The sequence below is a fragment of the Coregonus lavaretus genome (genome assembly GCF_964263955.1).
Source record: "Coregonus lavaretus genome assembly, chromosome: 7".
NCBI lineage: Eukaryota > Metazoa > Chordata > Actinopteri > Salmoniformes > Salmonidae > Coregonus > Coregonus lavaretus.
In genome coordinates, this window is record NC_139994.1 from 28,774,330 (window position 1) to 28,794,302 (window position 19,973).

At 41.7% G+C, this 19,973-nt stretch overlaps 1 protein-coding gene across 1 annotated transcript; it reads right to left on the bottom strand.

The window, feature by feature from the left end:
• Window positions 1–10,615: 10,615 nt before the first annotated feature.
• On the bottom strand, window positions 10,616–19,973 carry LOC311132081 (uncharacterized protein). Its single transcript, XM_084165257.1, has 8 exons — window positions 19,907–19,973; window positions 19,643–19,709; window positions 16,355–16,603; window positions 12,850–13,032; window positions 12,351–12,485; window positions 11,890–12,042; window positions 11,238–11,363; window positions 10,616–11,122 (listed from the first exon to the last, which is right to left on the bottom strand). Exons 2-8 carry the CDS (start codon window positions 19,671–19,673, stop codon window positions 10,935–10,937), a joined length of 1,065 nt encoding a protein of 354 aa, XP_084021383.1. The 5' UTR covers window positions 19,674–19,709; window positions 19,907–19,973; the 3' UTR covers window positions 10,616–10,934.

The window sequence follows — 19,973 nt, forward strand, 5'->3', positions numbered from 1 at the left end:
GAAAACAGACTTCTTAATTTAGCTTGAAAGCTAACTCTTGATGTAAATAATAGCCTTACTTGCTCTATCCCTAATAGCCTTACCCTGTGAAGACTTAGCCTATGCGTCCTACCAAGACAGAATAAGATAACCGAACAAAATAAAATAATGTATAGGCTATAGGTAAAAGGGTGCTATTGAACAAGTAGACTATTCCATGTCTTAAAATTACACCCGTCAGTGACTGAAAAAGCCGCAGCAATCAAGCGGTGAAGGCTAACTGGCTAGCCGCAACGCAACTCCTAACTTTGGCGTAGGTGATGTCTGCAGAGGTAACAGTCCAGTCAAGACCATCGCCAGGCAGAAATAAACAAACTACTGCGGGTTTTAACTACCGCTGTGACTAGAGTAAACGCGCAATCCTCACTTTGGATAGGCTAGGCCTACTGCTTGGCTTGAGTGAATTTCTCGACACGTTTCATTCATATCATAATATGTGTTTATTTTACCCTACACGTGAGTAATATCAATGGCATTATTGTCTGTAAGTCTAACTTTGTCACCATTATTTCAATCGAAGATGGCTCACGATTTAGGAGTTTTACGGCACCCTCAGCATCACTTGGGGACGTCAGAGAGAGCCCATAATAACATCGCCTGTAAGGTTCTCTGCTCATATTGTCTAAAAACAATGGACTACTGGCTTATTAAAACTTTTGGACTGTGTTCTGTGCAAAAGTAGACCTACACCTAGTTGAAACGTATGCTACACATGCTCCACTACACGATTTCCCGTTGTTTGATCGAGGGGGGCTGAAATATGGGAAAATACATTTTATTTTATTTGGCAACTTTGACACATACATAAAACAATAGAGAAAATACTCAAAAAAACGTTTAGCATATATCCAAGGTTAACTGTTGAATGTTGTACTTACTGTCAATTGGATCAATTGAGAGAAGAGTACGACTTGCTGACAGGCCACGCCCTCTTAGTGTGGACAGATTGCTGTTGGTCATGAAATCCTGATGCTTCTTGTGTAGATCTCCCCACAGCATTTGATCTATGCCAATCTTTGGCCTGCCATTCACTGAAATGTCAGAAGGAATTAAATATTTACTAACATCACAAGATCATCTTCCAGTAGCATTTTGAACATGTACTGTGTGTGTGTCCCACAGGAATCTATCTAGGCATTAAAATCAGACTTATGTGTCATAGTGTAACTGGAAGTGGCATTTACAGTTGGAATGGAGGATGTTGCTCTTTTCTCAATGGGGGTTTTCACTGTACTGGTAGAATGGTCAGGTGTATAATGACTTGTAATTGAGGAGAATGGTGTTATCTCAAAGGTGGTGGTGGTCTTTGCTGTAGTAGAATTGTCAGGGCTAAACATACTTGAATTTATGGATGTTGGTATCTTTTCAGTGGTTGTATTCTGTGCTCTGGTAGCATAGGCAGGGGCATTAAAACTGGAAATCAAAGATGTAGTTGGTCTCGTCTAAATGGTTGTTTTGTTACCACGGTCCTGTCCTGAGCGAGTGAAGGGACAGAAACAATAAACTTAAAGAGATAGTTTTCTACAGAAAGCCCTGTGAAGTAAACAAAGCATAGAATACGTTTGCCACGCTTCTCTAAAAACATCCCAAAATACCTTATCAATACTTAAATCAGACTTATATTGACACAATATCACTCCAGAAGATCTGTGTTTGTCTACGTTTATGGAAAATAACTTTTCCCAAAGAGTTTTAGTCTAAGTTTTTACTCCCATTCTAAGTGTACGTTTTTACTCCCATTCTATGTGTACGTTTTTACTCCCATTCTAAGTGTACGTTTTTACTCCCATTCTAAGTGTACGTTTTTACTCCCATTTAAGTGTAAGTTTTTACTCCCATTCTAAGTGTACGTTTTTACTCCCATTCTAAGTGTACGTTTTTACCTCCATTCTAAGTGTACGTTTTTACTCCAATTCTAAGTGTACGTTTTTACTCCCATTCTAAGTGTACGTTTTTACTCCAATTCTAAGTGTAAGTTTTTACTCCCATTCTAAGTGTACGTTTTTACTCCAATTCTAAGTGTACGTTTTTACTCCCATTCTATGTGTATGTTTTTACTCCCATTCTAAGTGTACGTTTTTACTCCCATTCTAAGTGTAAGTTTTTACTCCCATTCTAAGTGTACGTTTTTACTCCAATTCTAAGTGTACGTTTTTACTCCCATTCTATGTGTATGTTTTTACTCCCATTCTAAGTGTACGTTTTTACTCCCATTCTAAGTGTACGTTTTTACTCCCATTCTAAGTGTACGTTTTTACTCCCATTCTATGTGTATGTTTTTACTCCCATTCTAAGTGTACGTTTTTACCCCCATTCTATGTGTATGTTTTTACTCCCATTCTATGTGTATGTTTTTACTCCCATTCTAAGTGTACGTTTTTACTCCCAAACCATACATAGTTTACTTCATAGGGCTTTCTGTAGAACCTGTATTTTAAATAAGTAGAGCTTGTATTTTAAATAAGTTAGAACACAAACCAATTAGGATTGCGGTAAAAACCCAGAAAGCTACCCCTTTAAGTCGTAGTTAAAGGTATATACAGTCAGGTCCATAAGTTTTCGGACAGTGACACAATTTGCATCATTTTGGCTCTGTACGCCACCACAATGGATTTGAAAGGAAACAATCAAGATGTGCTTTAAGTGTAGAGTTTCATCTTTAATTTAAGGCTTTTGTCAGAATTATTGGATGAACCGTGTAGGAATTACAACCATTTTTATACATAGCCCCCCAATTTTAGGGGCTCAAAAGTAATTGGACAAACTAACATAATCATACATTTAATTGTGAGTTTTAATACTTGGTTGCAAATCCTTTGCAGTCAATTACTGCCTGAAGTCTGGAACCCATAGACATCACCAGATGCTGGGTTTCTTCCCTGGTGATGCTATGCCTTTACTGCAGCTGTCTTCAGTTCCTGCTTGTTCTTGGGGCGTTTTGCCTTCAGCAAATGAAATGCATGCTCAATTGGATTCAGGTCATGTGATTGACTTGGCCATTGCAGAACATTCCACTTCTTTGCCTTAAAAAAGTATTGGGTTGCTTTTGCAGTATGCTTCGGGTCATTGTCCATCTGCACTGTGAAACGCCGTCCAATGAGTTTTGAAGCATTTGGCTGAATCTGAGCAGATAATATAGCCCTAAACACTTCAGAATTCATCCTGCTGCTTTTGTCAGCAGTCACATCATCAATTTATACAAGGGAACCAGTTCCATTGGCAGTCATATATGCCCACGCCATAACACTACCTCCACCATGCTTCACAGATGAGGTGGTATGCTTCGGATCATGAGCAGTTCTTTCCCTTCTCCATACTCTTCCCATCATTTTGGTACAAGTTGATCTTTGTCTCATCTGTCCATAGGATGTTGTTCCAGAACTGTACAGGCTTTTTTAGATGTTTTTTTTGGCAAATCTGGTCTCACTGTTTTTGAGGCTTACCAATGGTTTACATCTTGTGGTAAACCCTCTGTATTTACTCTGGCGAAGTCTTCTCCTGATTGTTGACTTTGACACAGATATGCCTACCTCCTGGAGGGTGTTCTTGATATGAACAGCTGTTGTGAAGGGTTTAAATAATAATTCTGTCATCCACCACAGTTGTTTTCCGTGGTCTTCCGGGCCTTTTGGTGTTCCTGAGCTCACCAGTGCATTCTTTCTTTTTAAGAATGTACCAAATAGTTGATTTGGCCACACATAATGTTTTTGCTATCTCTCTGATGGGTTTGTTTTGATTTTTCAGCCTAATGATGGCTTGCATCACTGGCAGTAACAGCTATTAGGACTTCATATTGAGGGTTAACAGCAACATATTCCAAATGCAAATGCCACACTTGAAATCAACTCTAGATATTTTATCTGCTTACTTGTAAATGAACTAATGAGGGACTAACACACACCTGGCCATGGAACAGCTGAGCAGCCAATTGTCCAATTACTTTTGGTCCCTTAAAAAGGGGGGGGGGACCACATATAAAAAGTGCTGTAATTCCTACACCGTTCACACGATTTGGATGTAAAGACCCTCAAACTAAAGCTGAAAGTCTGCACTTTCTGCTCATATTCATTATTTAATTTCAACTCCAATATGCTGTGGTAGACAGCTAAAATAAGAATAACTTGGTCAATGTCCAAATATTTATGGACATGACTGTATATTAATTAAAGGTGTAGACAGAGGCAGTTAGAGCTTGAATGGAGGAATGTGTTTTTTCCTCAACATCTTTCTCCTCAACATGCAGGGCTGCAGGTGCAAGAGCCACGGTTTTGTCTTTGCACTGACTTGTGGATGTGACATTGGTAGGAGCAGCTGTAGTCGGGCTGGAAGAGGTTTTCCCAACATTATATTCCTCCTGTACGAGACAGAGAAAGATAGAATAGGAGAGCGAGGGCGATGGGGCAGGGAAACACATTTAGCTTTCAAATTTAAAGCCACAATCTGTAACTTTGGCAACAAGACAAAGATAAAGTACTTGCTCTCACTTCGAAAGCACTTTAACCCATTCATGTAGCCTAATATTTACGACTTCACCAACTGGTACAAATGAGATTGCGAGGACCGTTTTAACACACCATCAGACAGACAACTGATCTTACCCAGCTCTTGGACAAGGTGTGGTTGATATTTTTTGAGACACTTGTAGAAGGCTGCTTTTACTTTTGCTCCTCCAGAGCGACAACAGTCGTACAAATCTCTCATTTGATCCTGGGAGGTCTTTTCTTTGTGGATTTTATTGTAAGCCTCCTGTTGTATAATGCCCTTGTCAAGCAGGTAATCTGCTATAGGCATGACCATGTTGATCCTCATAATGAGTTCACACCTGTGCTGATCCACAAACGCAGCACCTTGGATTCAGATAAGGAAAAAAAAGTGTTTGGGAAGACTTAGAGGAATTTTCTTTTTCAGAGAAGTGTATTTTTCACAAGTTACAACAAATATATATTTTTAAGAAATGCAAATATGTAAAACAAAATATTTAAAAAATAGTAATATTTTAGTCTTAACTTTGGGATTGCCACAAAACTGCACCTCACCTCAAAATTTTTCTAGTATCTGTATAAGACGAATGGGCCCTCTCAAATTGTCCAAAGGTAAATAAAAGTAGGTATTTCATCTCTTACTTACCCTGGGTGATTTCATCTTGATCACTGTCTAAATTTATAAACTACAGTGAGGGAAAAAAGTATTTGATCCCCTGTTGATTTTGTACGTTTGCCCACTGACAAAGAAATGATCAGTCTATAATTTTAATGGTAGGTTTATTTGAACAGTGAGAGACAGAATAACAACAAAAAAATCCAGAAAAACGCATGTCAAAAATGTTATAAATTGATTTGCATTTTAATGAGGGAAATAAGTATTTGACCCCCTCTCAATCAGAAAGATTTCTGGCACCCAGGTGTCTTTTATACAGGTAACGAGCTGAGATTAGGAGCACACTCTTAAAGGGAGTGCTCCTAATCTCAGCTTGTTACCTGTATAAAAGACACCTGTCCACAGAAGCAATCAATCAATCAGATTCCAAACTCTCTACCATGGCCAAGACCAAAGGGCTCTCCAAGGATGTCAGGGACAATATTGTAGACCTACACAAGGCTGGAATGGGCTACAAGAACATCGCCAAGCAGCTTGGTGAGAAGTTGACAACAGTTGGTGCGATTATTCGCAAATGAAAGAAACACAAAATAACTCAATCTTCCTCGGCCTGGGGCTCCATGCAAGATCTCACCTCGTGGAGTTGCAATGATCATGAGAACGGTAAGGAATCAGCCCAGAACTACACGGGAGGATCTTGTCAATGATCTCAAGGCAGCTGGGACCATAGTCACCAAGAAAACAATTGGTAACACACTACGCCGTGAAGGACTGAAATCCTGCAGCGCCCGCAAGGTCCCCCTGCTCAAGAAAGCACATATACATGCCTGTCTGAAGTATGCCAATGAACATCTGAACGATTCAGAGGAGAACTGGGTGAAAGTGTTGTGGTCAGATGAGACCAAAATGGAGCTCTTTGTCATCACATCAACTCGCCGTGTTTGGAGGAGGAGGAATGCTGCCTATGACCCCAAGAACACCATCCCCACCGTCAAACATGGAGGTGGAAACATTATGCTTTGGGGGTGTTTTTCTGCTAAGGGGACAGGACAACTTCACCGCATCAAAGGGACGATGGACGGGGCCATGTACCGTCAAATCTTGGGTGAGAACCTCCTTCCCTCAGCCAGGGCATTGAAAATGGGTCGTATATGGGTATTCCAGCATGACAATGACCCAAAACACACGGCCAAGGCAACAAAAGAGTGGCTCAAGAAGAAGCACATTAAGGTCCTGGAGTGGCCTAGCCAGTCTCCAGACCTTAATCCCATAGAACATCTGTGGAGGGAGCTGTGGGACAAAATCCCTCCTGAGATGTGTGCAAACCTGGTGGCCAACTACAAGAAACGTCTGACCTCTGTGATTGCCAACAAGAGTACTAAGTCATGTTTTGCAGAGGGGTCAAATACTTATTTCTCTCATTAAAATGCAAATCAATTTCTAACATTTTTGACATGCGTTTTTCTGGATTTTTTGTTGCTGTTATTCTGTCTCTCACTGTTCAAATAAACCTACCATTAAAATTATAGACTGATCATTTCTTTGTCAGTGGGCAAACGTACAATATCAGCACGGGATCAAATACTTTTTTCCCTCACTGTATATTACAGATGCAGAGATCCGAAACTAGTGTGAGTGATCAGATATATTATCTATCAGTTATAAGGGACTACTCCGCAACCAGTAACAAAGCCATTAAAAAAGAAATAAAAAAAGTAGATTAAATTGAACAACTATTTTCTTCAAACAAATGCACCAGTTGTCCCTGTCTTTGAAAAAACAATAGTACATTTACAATGACAGTCATGATTAAAGTATAATAAAGTTCAAATACATACATGAACAATATATAATCTCTTTGCTTGTTATCTTGTTCCTTTCCAGTTTTTTTAAAGAGCAATGATATGGCTGTGATTTGGATGCACTTATCTTTTTTTGAGTTGTCTGGCTTACGTCACCCCCCAGGCTGGAGCCTACGTCGTATCTGCCAGAGTGTCGGGAGCGCCACCTCTTCCCGAGGTGTTCCAGCCGCTCTCCCGACCGATGTCCCTCTAGGCCGCCCCAGCCAAAGGCACGGGAGCGTCGGGTCCACTTCTGCTCCCCAGAGCGGCCTAGCTCCCAAGCAGATGAAGACAACTACAGAGTGCACAGCCCACGACACTAAGGTCTGCACCCTCGGCAGGTAGCCTGGTGGGTAGGAACGTTGGGCCAATAACCGCAGGTTACCTGACAAGGTAAAAATCTGTCATTCTGCCCATGAGCAAGGGCGTGGATGTGGATTAAGGCAGCCCCCCGCACCTCTCTGATTCAGAGTGGTTGTGTTAAATACGGAAGACACATTTCAGTTGAATGCATTCAGTTGTACAACTGATTAGGTATCCCCCTTTCCCGTTTCCTCAGCCAGCTCCTTGACTAGCCACAGTTAAGCAGATCCGCTCCAGTCGTGGAGCCACAGCCAGCTGCTGCCGTGGGGTCTGTTCTGGTTGCCGTTGCGGAGTCATTCTCTCCTCCCAGTGGGGATCCCCTGCTAGTTGAGGCAGACTCTCGGGTGCCTGAGGTTCGACTGTCTGCTACTCTGTAACCTTCAGCCACAATACTCCACCTGCTTTCCCTCAAGAGCCCCTCACTGCTCCTGGCCAAGAGCTCTAGCCCACGCTGAATTTGTTGCCCGCTCCTTGGATGGAGCCACAGCCTGCAGCTACTGCAGAGGTCAAATACAGTCCAGACGTTGGGGCATCTCCAGTCACAGCCTGGTGGGACCTGCCGGTCCCTGCTGGCCCACCTGCTAGCACCATGAAAATTCCTGCCCGAGGGTCCTGCTACCGCCAGACCTCGCCTCAGGGAACCTGCCAGATATCACCCCGGGTGACCCACCAGAAGTCACCTCTGATGTCTCTCCTAACCTAGTTGTCTAGTTCCTTTCCTTCCTGGTAGGGTCAGAGTTCCCTTCCTTCCCGGTAGGGTTACAATTCCCTTCCTACCCGGTAGAGTTTTGGGCCTCACTGTGTCCAGGCTTTGAGTGTCCTGCCCCTCAAGTAGGTCCAGTGTATCCTGCCTCTATGGTAGGTTTAGAGTTCCCTTCCTTCCCAGTAGGGTCAGAGTTCCCTTCCTTCCCAGTAGGGTCAGAGTTCCCCTCCTTCCTGGTAGGGTCAGGTTTAGAGTTCCATGCCATCCCAGTAGGTCAAGTATGTCCTGACCCTCAAGTAGGTCTAGTGTATCCTGCCCTTCATGGACTGCAGACCCCCTCCTTATTGGGTACGCAGCGTCCTAGCCCGCAAGGCTTAGAGCCCCCTGCCATGCTAGGCTCTAAGTTAGCTGCCCCGTCTGCAGGTCTGCAGTCTTTTGACCTGCTCAGATCGCAGCCTCCTGCCTTAGTTGGTAGGCAGTTGCCTAGCCCACCAGGTTTGGAGCCTCCTGCCCTGCTAGGCCCAAAGTTAATTGTACTTGGCTCGCAGTCTCCAGACATAGTCAGCCCACAGCTCCTTAGCTCACCAGGCTTGAGCCTCCTGCCATGCTAAGCCACACGTTACCTGTGTTAGATTCTCAGTCCTCAGCCCTCGTCTGCCCCCAGTCCCTAGCACTTGGTCATTGGAATCCAGCTGCACTAGGTCTGTTGTTTCCAGCATTTGTCTGCCCTCAGTCCCTAGCCCAGGTGGGTCATCAGGCTCCTTCCCCGCTAGGCTCAAAGGAGTCAGTTTCCCTGTCATTTCCAGAGTCAGTTACACTGGCAGGTCCAAAGTTGTTCTCCCTGTCAGATCCAGAGTCAGTTTCCCTGTCAGGTCCAGTGTCAGTTACACTGGCAGGTCCAAAGTCGTTCTCCCTGTCAGATCCAGAGTCGTTCTCCCTGGCAGGTCCAGAGTCATTCTCCCTGTCAGGTTCAGAGTCGTTCTCCTTGTCAGGTCCAGAGTCAGTTTCCCTGTCAGGTCCAGCGTTTGCAGCCTCCCTCCCTACCTGGCTTGAAGTCCTCAGATTTAGTAGTGGGTTCCAAGTCCCCTGCCCTGCTAGGCCCTCAGCTCCCTGACCTGGGGGAACCACCCTGACCTGGCAGACCTGCTGTCTCTAGTTCTGGGGGGCCGCCCGCCTCCTGCCTTGGATGACCCTCAGCCCTTCCCACGTGGGAGACCACCTGACCTCGTCTCTGGGGCCCAGCCGGCCACTGTCTCCAGATCCCTGATGATCCTCGCCCAGGGATCCCCACATGCTCCACTTTGGGAGTCATCACTTTCAGTAGTGGTGAAAGAGTCACCAGCCTCAGCCGCAGACAGTGAGCTGCCAACGACAGTTGTGGCCGGCATGCCACATTCCTCCGCCGCAGTGTTGTTGTTTTTATCGCACTGCTTTGCTTTATCTTGGCCAGGTCGCAGTTGTAAATGAGAACTTGTTCTCAACTGGTTTACCTGGTTAAATAAAGGTTAAATAAAAAAAATAAAAATAAAACAAAGTAGGCGAGCCACCTGCTTCAGCCATGTATTGCACTCAGCGTCTAAGAATGTAGCCCATCTGCCCTGCACCAGCTGAGTTAGAGGGCCCTCCCCCACCCGCGTGGCATTCCATGTGGTGGCCCAGGAATGTCTCCTCGTATCTATGTACCTACCCTGCCGGGTAAGATAAGGCATGCTAGAAATAAGCTTCCTCTCGAGGCCTGCGGCTTTTCAGAGATTTCTGCCCTTTAAATACTGTGGCCCCCATTAGAGACTGTGCCATTTAGGTTAGAGGCCTTTTCGTGGATGTTAATACTTCCATAAGAAATATTAGGATCGCTGTATAAAGGCTGTCCTTCTCCTTTCCTCATTTCCTCTCTACCTAACTTCCCCTCACAGTCCCTGCTCAGCCTACTTAAGTTATCTCTCACCCATGATAGCCCTGCCATTCGCAACCAATCAGAGGGCTTGGAAATGCGCATCTGGACAATGCTCCCACCAACTCAGGCAGAGCGTTACCGTAGTCCGAATGGAAAAGACTGAGGACATTTTATTGTCGACAGTAACATGAATGTCTGAATGTTGTGCGTGTATCGAAATAACCACAACAATAAGATTCCAAGTCATTCGGATTATAAAAATCATATTAACATTCTCAAATAGAAACAGCTGTTCCTGTCTGGTGGTGACTATCAAGAGTACATTGATGGGCCTCAACATCATGTTCTAACCGGACAGCACTATAGAAGACAGAACCAAACCAATCAGTTTTAAGTATATAGTAGGTGAGGGCATTCACAGCCGACCGCTCAGATGAGTGAGGGCATACCAGCCAACTGTTTTTACGTGGTCCTTCTCGACAGGTTTAGTGACCAACAGTTTTTTACATGGTCCTTATTTTCTCAGGATTTAGCAACCAATAGCTTTTACAGTAATAGAACAATTGCTCACTCACTGAATATATAGCTATACCCTTGAAACATGCTCAGATCCCACTAGTCTGAAAATAAAACAATCCCCTCCCCCAGCTTTTGATCCTTTAAACAAATAAACAAAATGCATTTGTCTAATCCCTTTAATAAAAATGTTATACAGAATACATGGAATAATTATGAACGTGCATATAGCACTTTATTGTTACAATGAAGCATGGTCTTGAACAGATATTTTATTTTGACTGGCTATATGCCACCTTAAAACAACAGGCAGGTCCCTACAGCATAGAAGTATATTACATCATCATTTTCAAAGGCTGATAGGAAGCTGTATAAATCTTGTAGAATTATACTTTAATAAAACTGCAATGGAAATAACCTACACATTACTTTTCAAATGAGCTATTATTTTAACTTATTGGTAATGGAAAGAGTAGAGAGGTTAGTGGGAATCCCCCCAACCCTTCCTAAAAAATGATGATATCCTTTTGGGTAACGATGGCAGACTTGGAGTAGACTGAGGTAAACACAGTGATTGCATTGAATGACTTTCAGTGTCATGGAAGATGTTGCTGGTCATCAAGCTCTGATGCTCCATTACACGATTTCGTGTTGTTTGATTGAGGAGGGCTGGAATATGGGAAAATTAAGTTTATTTTATTTGACAATTTTGACACATACATAAAACAATAGAGAACATACTAAAAAGGTTAACTGTTGAATTGTCAAATTCAAATGTACTTACAGTCGATTGGATCAGTGGAGAGAACATTATGACTTCTTGACAGGCCACGCCCTCTTAGTGTGGATAGATTGCTGTGTAGATCTCCCCCCAGCATCTGATCTATGCCAATCTCTGGTCTGTCATTCACTGAAATGTCAGAAGGAATAGAATATTCACTAAGATTGCAAGATCATCTTCCAATAGCATTTTGAACATGTACTGTGTGTGCGTGAACCATCTTCGATTGAAATAATGGTGACAACGTTAGACTTACAGATAATAATGCCTGTATTATCTGTAAGTCTAACGTCGTCACCATTATTTCAATCGAAGATGGCTCACGATTTAGGAGTATTTCGACACCCTCAACGTCACTTGGGGACGTCAGAGAGAGCCCATAATAACATTGCCTGTAAGGTTCTCTGCTCATATTGTCTAAAAGTTATTGGCTACTGGCTTAGTGTTTTGTGCAAAAGTAGACCTACACCTAGTTGAAACGTATGCTACACATGCTCCACTACACAATTTCCTGTTGTTTGATCGAGGAGGGCTGAAATATGGGAAAATAATGTTTATTTAATTTGACAACTTTGACACATACATAAAACAATAGAGAACATACTCAAAAAAGTTTTGCATATATCCAAGGTTAACTATTGAATGTTGTACTTACAGTCAATGGGATCAGTGGAGAGAAAAGTATGACTTCCTGACAGGCCACGCCCTCTTAGTGTGGACAGATTGCTGTTGGTCATGAAATCCTGATGCTTCTTGTGTAGATCTCCCCCCAGCATCTGATCTATGTCAATCTCTGGCCTTCGTTTCACTGAAATGTCAGAAAGAATTAAATATTTACTAACATCACAAGATCATCTTCCAGTAGCATTTTGAACATGTACTGTGTGTGTGTCCCACAGGAATCTATCTAGGCATTAAAATCAGACTTATGTGTCATAGTGTAACTGGAAGTGGCATTTACAGTTGGAATGGAGGATGTTGCTCTTTTCTCAATGGTGGTTTTCACTGTACTGGTAGAATGGTCAGGTGTATAATGACTTGTATTTAAGGAGAATGGTGTTATCTCAAAGGTGGTGGTGGTCTTTGTTCTAGTAAAATTGTCAGGGCTAAACATACTTGAAGTTATGGATGTTGGTATCTTTTCAGTGGTTTTCATCTGTGCTCTGGAAGCACAGGCAGGAGCATTAAAACTGGAAATCAAAGATGTAGTTGGTCTCGTCTCAATGGTTGTTTTGTTACCATGGTCCTGTCCTGAGCGAGTGAAGGGACAGAAACAATCAACTTAAAGAGATAGTTTTCTACAGAAAGCCCTGTGAAGTAAACAAAGCATAGAATACGTTTGCCACGCTTCTCTATAAACATCCCAAAATAACTTATCAATACTTAAATCAGTACGTTTTTACCCCCAAACCATACATAGTTTACTTCATAGGGCTTTCTGTAGAACCTGTATTTTAAATAAGTAGAGCTTGTATTTTAAATAAGTTAGAACACAAACCAATTATGATTGCGGTAAAACCCCAGAAAGTTACCCTTTAAAGTCAAAGTTAAAGGTATATATATATTAATTAAAGGTGCACTCATTTTCCACAGTGAGTATGTCAATCTGACCTACCTATGTTAGTAGAGTTGACAGAGGCAGTTGGAGCTGGAATGGAGGAAAGTGTTTTCTCCTCAACATGCAGGGCTGCAGGGGCAAGAGCCACGGTTTCGTCATTGCACTGACTTGTGGATGTGACATTGGTAGGAGCAGCTGTAGTCGGGCTGGAAGAGGTTTTCCCAACATTATATTCCTCCTCTATGAGACAGAGAAAGATAGAAAAGGAGAGTGAGAGAGATGGCGCAGGGAAACCAATTTAGCCTTCAAATTTAAAGCCACAATCTGTAACTTTGGCAACAAGACAAAGATAATTGATTTAAAAAATGTTTTGGGAAAAAATGTTTAAAAAAGGTATAATCTTCGTAAATTATATCATAGGTAGGACTGGTGGAGTTATGTCGCACATGCTGCTAACAAAAACATATATAAATGTCTTCTCTACCCAAAATTCCAACCAAATAATTGCAGCATTACTGCAAAAATGGAAGAGGAAAGTGGAAGCAGGAAAAAGTAAGGAACTTGTCTGTCGGTCCTGCATTAAAGAACATAATTGGTTAAAGAAAATTGTGATAAATAAAAAAGTATACCAGTTTAAATTTAAGGACCAAAGGATTTACAGCCGTCCCATATAGATTGCAAAATAGTTGGGAAGAGTTTTTTGATATACCGATTCCATGGCATAGTGTTTATGAACAGATACACAAAACGACGCAGAATTGAAAACGTATAATTTTTCAATTTAAATGATTATACAAAATTCTTGCTACCAATAGAATGTTATTTATATGGGGGATACAATCTTCCCAGCTCTGCAGATTTTGCTGCGAAGAGAATCATTAGATCATTTGTTTTGGTACTGTCCATTTGTAGCTTGTTTTTGGACACAGGTCCAAGAATGGCTGAAGGATTGCAATATTTTACTGGAGCTAACCCTGCAGATAGCACTACTGGGTGATCTGAAAAGTCATAGTCAATTGATCAATAAAATAATAAAACTTTTAACAAAAATGTATATTTTCAATTTACAATCTGTAGAAACAATGAGAATAGAAGGGTTCAGAACTTTTGTGAAACATCACAGTACAGTTGAAAAATATATGGCAAATAGAAATCCAATATGGATGGTGTTAAGAGATAGATGGGAGGTGTTGAATGGAGCTGAAGGATGGGACTAATAACAACTAACAACAACTAATAACAACAAGATAACTAATGTAAAGCATACTGTGTCCATAATAAGTACAGTGGGGAAAAAAAGTATTTAGTCAGCCACCAATTGTGCAAGTTCTCCCACTTAAAAAGATGAGAGAGGCCTGTAATTTTCATCATAGGTACACGTCAACTATGACAGACAAAATGAGGAAAATAAATCCAGAAAATCACATTGTAGGATTTTTAATGAATTTATTTGCAAATGATGGTGGAAAATAAGTATTTGGTCAATAACAAAAATTTCTCAATACTTTGTTATATACCCTTTGTTGGCAATGACACAGGTCAAACGTTTTCTGTAAGTCTTCACAAGGTTTTCACACACTGTTGCTGGTATTTTGGCCCATTCCTCCATGCAGATCTCCTCTAGAGCAGTGATGTTTTGGGGCTGTCGCTGGGCAACACGGACTCCCTCCAAAGATTTTCTATGGGGTTGAGATCTGGAGACTGGCTAGGCCACTCCAGGACCTTGAAATGCTTCTTACGAAACCACTACTTCGTTGCCCGGGCGGTGTGTTTGGGATCATTGTCATGCTGAAAGACCCAGCCACATTTAATCTTCAATGCCCTTGCCGATGGAAGGAGGTTTTCACTCAAAATCTCACGATACATGGCCCCATTTATTCTTTCCTTTACACGGATCAGTCGTCCTGGTCCCTTTGCAGAAAAACAGCCCCAAAGCATGATGTTTCCACCCCAATGCTTCACAGTAGGTATGGTGTTCTTTGGATGCAACTCAGCATTCTTTGTCCTCCAAACACGACGAGTTGAGTTTTTACCAAAAAGTTATATTTTGGTTTCATCTGACCATATGACATTCTCCCAATCCTCTTCTGGATCATCCAAATGCATTCTAGCAAACTTCAGACGGGCCTGGACATGTACTGGCTTAAGCAGGGGGACACGTCTGGCACTGCAGGATTTGAGTCCCTGGCGGCGTAGTGTGTTACTGATGGTAGGCTTTGTTACTTTGGTCCCAGCTCTCTGCAGGTCATTCACTAGGTCCCCCCGTGTGGTTCTGGGATTTTTGCTCACCGTTCTTGTGATCATTTTGACCCCACGGGGTGAGATCTTGCGTGGAGCCCCAGATCGAGGGAGATTATCAGTGGTCTTGTATGTCTTCCATTTCCTAATAATTGCTCCCACAGTTGATTTCTTCAAACCAAGCTGCTTACCTATTGCAGATTCAGTCTTCCCAGCCTGGTGCAGGTCTACAATTTTGTTTCTGGTGTCCTTTGACAGCTCTTTGGTCTTGGCCATAGTGGAGTTTGGAGTGTGACTGTTTGAGGTTGTGGACAGGTGTCTTTTATACTGATAACAAGTTCAAACAGGTGCCATTAATACAGGTAACGAGTGGAGGACAGAGGAGCCTCTTAAATTGAAGTTACAGGTCTTATTTTCCACCATAATTTGCAAATAAATTCATTAAAAATCCTACAATGTGATTTTCTGGAAAACTTTTTCTCAATTTGTCTGTCATAGTTGACGTGTACCTATGATGAAAATTACAGGCCTCTCTCATCTTTTTAAGTGGGAGAACTTGCACAATTGGTGGCTGACCAAATACTTTTTTTCCCAACTGTATATAGGTTATAGGTTGAGAGCTTTTGTGAAAAGCACAGTTAGAAAGATATAGCATATAGAAGCAAAACGGATGGACATCCTGAAAATGATCAGAGAAGGTTGAGGGTAGAGGAAGTTCAGGAGTAAAAACAAACAAAATATAATTATTATAAAATTGACTGTGTCCATAAAATGTATATAGTATATATAAGCTGGAAGTAGAAGCCTAAGCGTTGTTGTTCACTAGTTTACTCCAATTAGGCAAAGGGTGGTGGGGTTGGAAAGCAATAAAATACATTTATAGAATAAAGGAAATACATTTTTAAAAAGGATATGTATATATATATATGTGTGTATATGTATTTATATGTATGTGTATATGCATGTGTATGTATGTATATGTATATATAAATATTTGCGAGATAAAAAAACATATGTGGGATTGGAAGTGATGCAGACAATTACATTGATGGAAGTTACAATCTATCTGCAAAATTAAAGCTGATCTACCCCCTAAAAAAATTTAAAAAGTAAAAAAAAAGTAAAAAGAAAAAAAGAAAAGAAAAAACATTAAAAACATTTTTTTTTAAAAGAAGAAAAAAAAATACAAAGATAAAGTACTCGCTCTCACTTCGAAAGCAGTGTAACCCATTCATGTAGCCTAATATTTACGATTTCAACAACTGGTAAATATGAGATTGCGAGGACCATTTTAACACACCATCAGACAGACAACTGATCTTACCCAGCTCTTGGACAAGGTGTGGTTGATATTTTTTCAGACACTTGTAGAAGGCTGCTTTTACTTTTGCTCCTCCAGAGCGACAACAGTCGTACAAATCTCTCATTTGATCCTGGGAGGTCTTTTCTTTGTGGATTTTATTGTAAGCCTCCTCTTGTATCATGCCCTTGTCAAGCAGGTAATCTGCTATGGGCATTACCATGTTGATCCTCATAATGAGTTCACACCTGTGCTTATCCACAAACGCAGCACCTTGGATTCAGATGAGAAAAATAAAACATAGTGTTTGCGAAGACTTAGAGGAATTTTAATTTTTCAGAGAAGTGTATTTTGCACAAGTTACAACAAATGTATCTTTTTAAGAAATGCAAATATGTAAAAAAAAATATATATATATACTGCTCAAAAAAATAAAGGGAACACTTAAACAACACATCCTAGATCTGAATGAATGAAATAATCTTATTAAATACTTTTTTCTTTACATAGTTGAATGTGCTGACAACAAAATCACACAGAAATTATCAATGGAAATCAAATGTATCAACCCATGGAGGTCTGGATTTGGAGTCACCCTCAAAATTAAAGTGGAAAACCACACTACAGGCTGATCCAACTTTGATGTAATGTCCTTAAAACAAGTCAAAATGAGGCTCAGTAGTGTGTGTGGCCTCCACGTGCCTGTATGACCTCCCTACAACGCCTGGGCATGCTCCTGATGAGGTGGCGGATGGTCTCCTGAGGGATCTCCTCCCAGACCTGGACTAAAGCATCCGCCAACTCCTGGACAGTCTGAGGTGCAACGTGGTGTTGGTGGATGGAGCGAGACATGATGTCCCAGATGTGCTCAATTGGATTCAGGTCTGGGGAACGGGCGGTCCATAGCATCAATGCCTTCCTCTTGCAGGAACTGCTGACACACTCCAGCCACATGAGGTCTAGCATTGTCTTGCATTAGGAGGAACCCAGGGCCAACCGCACCAGCATATGGTCTCACAAGGGGTCTGAGGATCTCATCTCGGTACCTAATGGCAGTCAGGCTACCTCTGGCGAGCACATGGAGGGCTGTGCGGCCCCCCAAAGAAATGCCACCCCACACCATGACTGACCCACCGCCAAACCGGTCATGCTGGAGGATGTTGCAGGCAGCAGAACGTTCTCCACGGCGTCTCCAGACTCTGTCACGTCTGTCACATGTGCTCAGTGTGAACCTGCTTTCATCTGTGAAGAGCACAGGGAGCAATTTGCCAATCTTGGTGTTCTCTGGCAAATGCCAAACGTCCTGCACGGTGTTGGGCTGTAAGCACAACCCCCACCTGTGGACGTCGGGCCCTCATACCACCCTCATGGAGTCTGTTTCTGACCGTTTGAGCAGACACATGCACATTTGTGGCCTGCTGGAGGTCATTTTGCAGGGCTCTGGCAGTGCTCCTCCTGCTCCTCCTTGCACAAAGGCGGAGGTGGCAGTCCTGCTGCTGGGTTGTTGCCCTCCTACGGCCTCCTCCACGTCTCCTGATGTACTGGCCTGTCTCCTGGTAGCAACTCCATGCTCTGGACACTACGCTGACAGACACAGCAAACCTTCTTGCCACAGCTCGCATTGATGTGCCATCCTGGATGAGCTGCACTACCTGAGCTACTTATGTGGGTTGTAGACTCCGTCACATGCTACCACTAGAGTGAAAGCACCGTCAGCATTCAAAAGTGACCAAAACATCAGCCAGGAAGCATAGGAACTGAGAAGTGGTCTGTGGTCACCACCTGCAGAACCACTTCTTTATTGGGGGTGTCTTGCTAATTGCCTATAATTTCCACCTGTTGTCTATTACATTTGCACAACAGCATGTGAAATGTATTGTCAATCAGTGTTGCTTCCTAGGTGGACAGTTTGATTTCACAGAAGTGTGATTGACTTAGAGTTACATTGTGTTGTTTAAGTGTTCCCTTAATTGTTTTGAGCAGTGTATATATATATATATATATATATATATATATATATATACAGTGCTATGAAAAAGTATTTTCCCCCTTTCTAATTTTCTCTACTTTTGCATATTTGTGATACTGAATGTTATCAGATCTTCAACCAAAACCTAATATTAGATCAAGGGAACATAAGTGGACAAATAACACAACAATTACATATTTATTTTATAAACAAAGTTATGCAACACCCAATTCCCCTGTGTGAAAAAGTAATTGCCCCATTACACTCAATAACTGGTTGTGCCACCTTTAGCTGCAATGACTCCAACCAAGATGGGTCCCATTATGCCTGGCGAAAACCAAACACTGCATTCCACAGTAAGAACATCATACCAAAGGTCAGCATGGTGGTGGTGTGATGGTTTGGGGATGCTTTGCTGCCTCAGGACCTGGATAACTTGCCTTAATAGAAGGAAACATGAATTCTGCTTTGTATCAGATAATTCTACAGGAGAATGACAGACCATCCGTCTGTGAGCTGAAGCTGAAGCGCAGCTGGGTCATGCAGCAAGACAATGATCCAAAACACACAATCAAGTCTACATGAAAATTGCTAAAAAGCAACAAATTGGAAGTTTTGGAATGGCCTAGTCAAAGTCCAGACCTAATCCCAATTGAGATGTTGTGGCAGGACTTGAAACAAGCAGTTCATGCTTGAAAACCCACTTGTCACTGAGTTAAAGCGGTTCTGCATGGAAGAGTGGGCCAACATTCCTCCACAGCGATGTGAGAGACTGATCAACAACTACAGGAAGCATTTGGTTGGAGTCATTGCAGCTATATGTGGCACAACCAGTTATTGAGTGTAAGGGGGCAATTACTTTTTCACACAGAGGAATTGGGTATTGCATAACTTTGTTTAAATAAATGAAATAAATATGTTATTGTCAAATCAAATCAAATCAATTCAAATCAAATTTTGTTGGTCACATGCGCCGAATACAACAGGTGCAGACATTACAGTGAAATGCTTACTTACAGCCCTTAACCAACAGTGCATTTATTTTAAACAAAATGTTATTTGTTGTGTTATTTGTCCACTTACAGTATGTTCCCTTTATCGAATATTAGGTTTTGGTTGAAGATCTGATAACATTCAGTATCACAAATATGCAAAAGTAGAGAAAATTAGAAAGGGGTCAAATACTTTTTCATAGCACTGTATATTATAGCGTCAACTATTGCTTTGGGATTGCCACAAAGCTGCACCTGACATTACATTTTTTCTAGTGCCTTTAAATGATCAATGGGCCCTCTCAAATTGTCCAAAGGTAAATAAAAGTAGGTATTTAATCTCTTACTTACCCTGGGTGATTTCATCTTGATCACCGTCCATATGTATAAACTATATCACAGATGCAGATATCTGATGCTAGTGGGAGTGATCAGATATATTATCTATCAGCTATAAGGGACTACTCCGCAACCAGTAACAAAGCCATTAAAAAAGATTAAATTGAACAGCTATTTTCTTCAAACAAATGCACCAGTTGTCCCTGTCTTGGAAAAAACAATAGTACATTTACAATGACAGTCATGAATAAAGTATAATAAAGTTCAAATACTTACATTAACAATATATAATCTCTTTGCTTGTTGTCTTGTTCCTATCAAGTTTTTTAAAGAGCAATGATAT

Excerpts from the sequence above, each read along its gene's own strand:
- LOC311132081 (XM_084165257.1), bottom strand. The coding sequence starts at position 19,673 with ATGGACGGTGATCAAGATGAAATCACCCAGG. Across the intron at positions 16,604-19,642 it reads TCAAGATGAAATCACCCAGG|GTGCTGCGTTTGTGGATAAG; the intron begins GTAAGTAAGAGA and ends TCTGAATCCAAG. Across the intron at positions 11,364-11,889 it reads CTCCACTGATCCCATTGACT|TGAATGACAGACCAGAGATT; the intron begins GTAAGTACAACA and ends CTGACATTTCAG.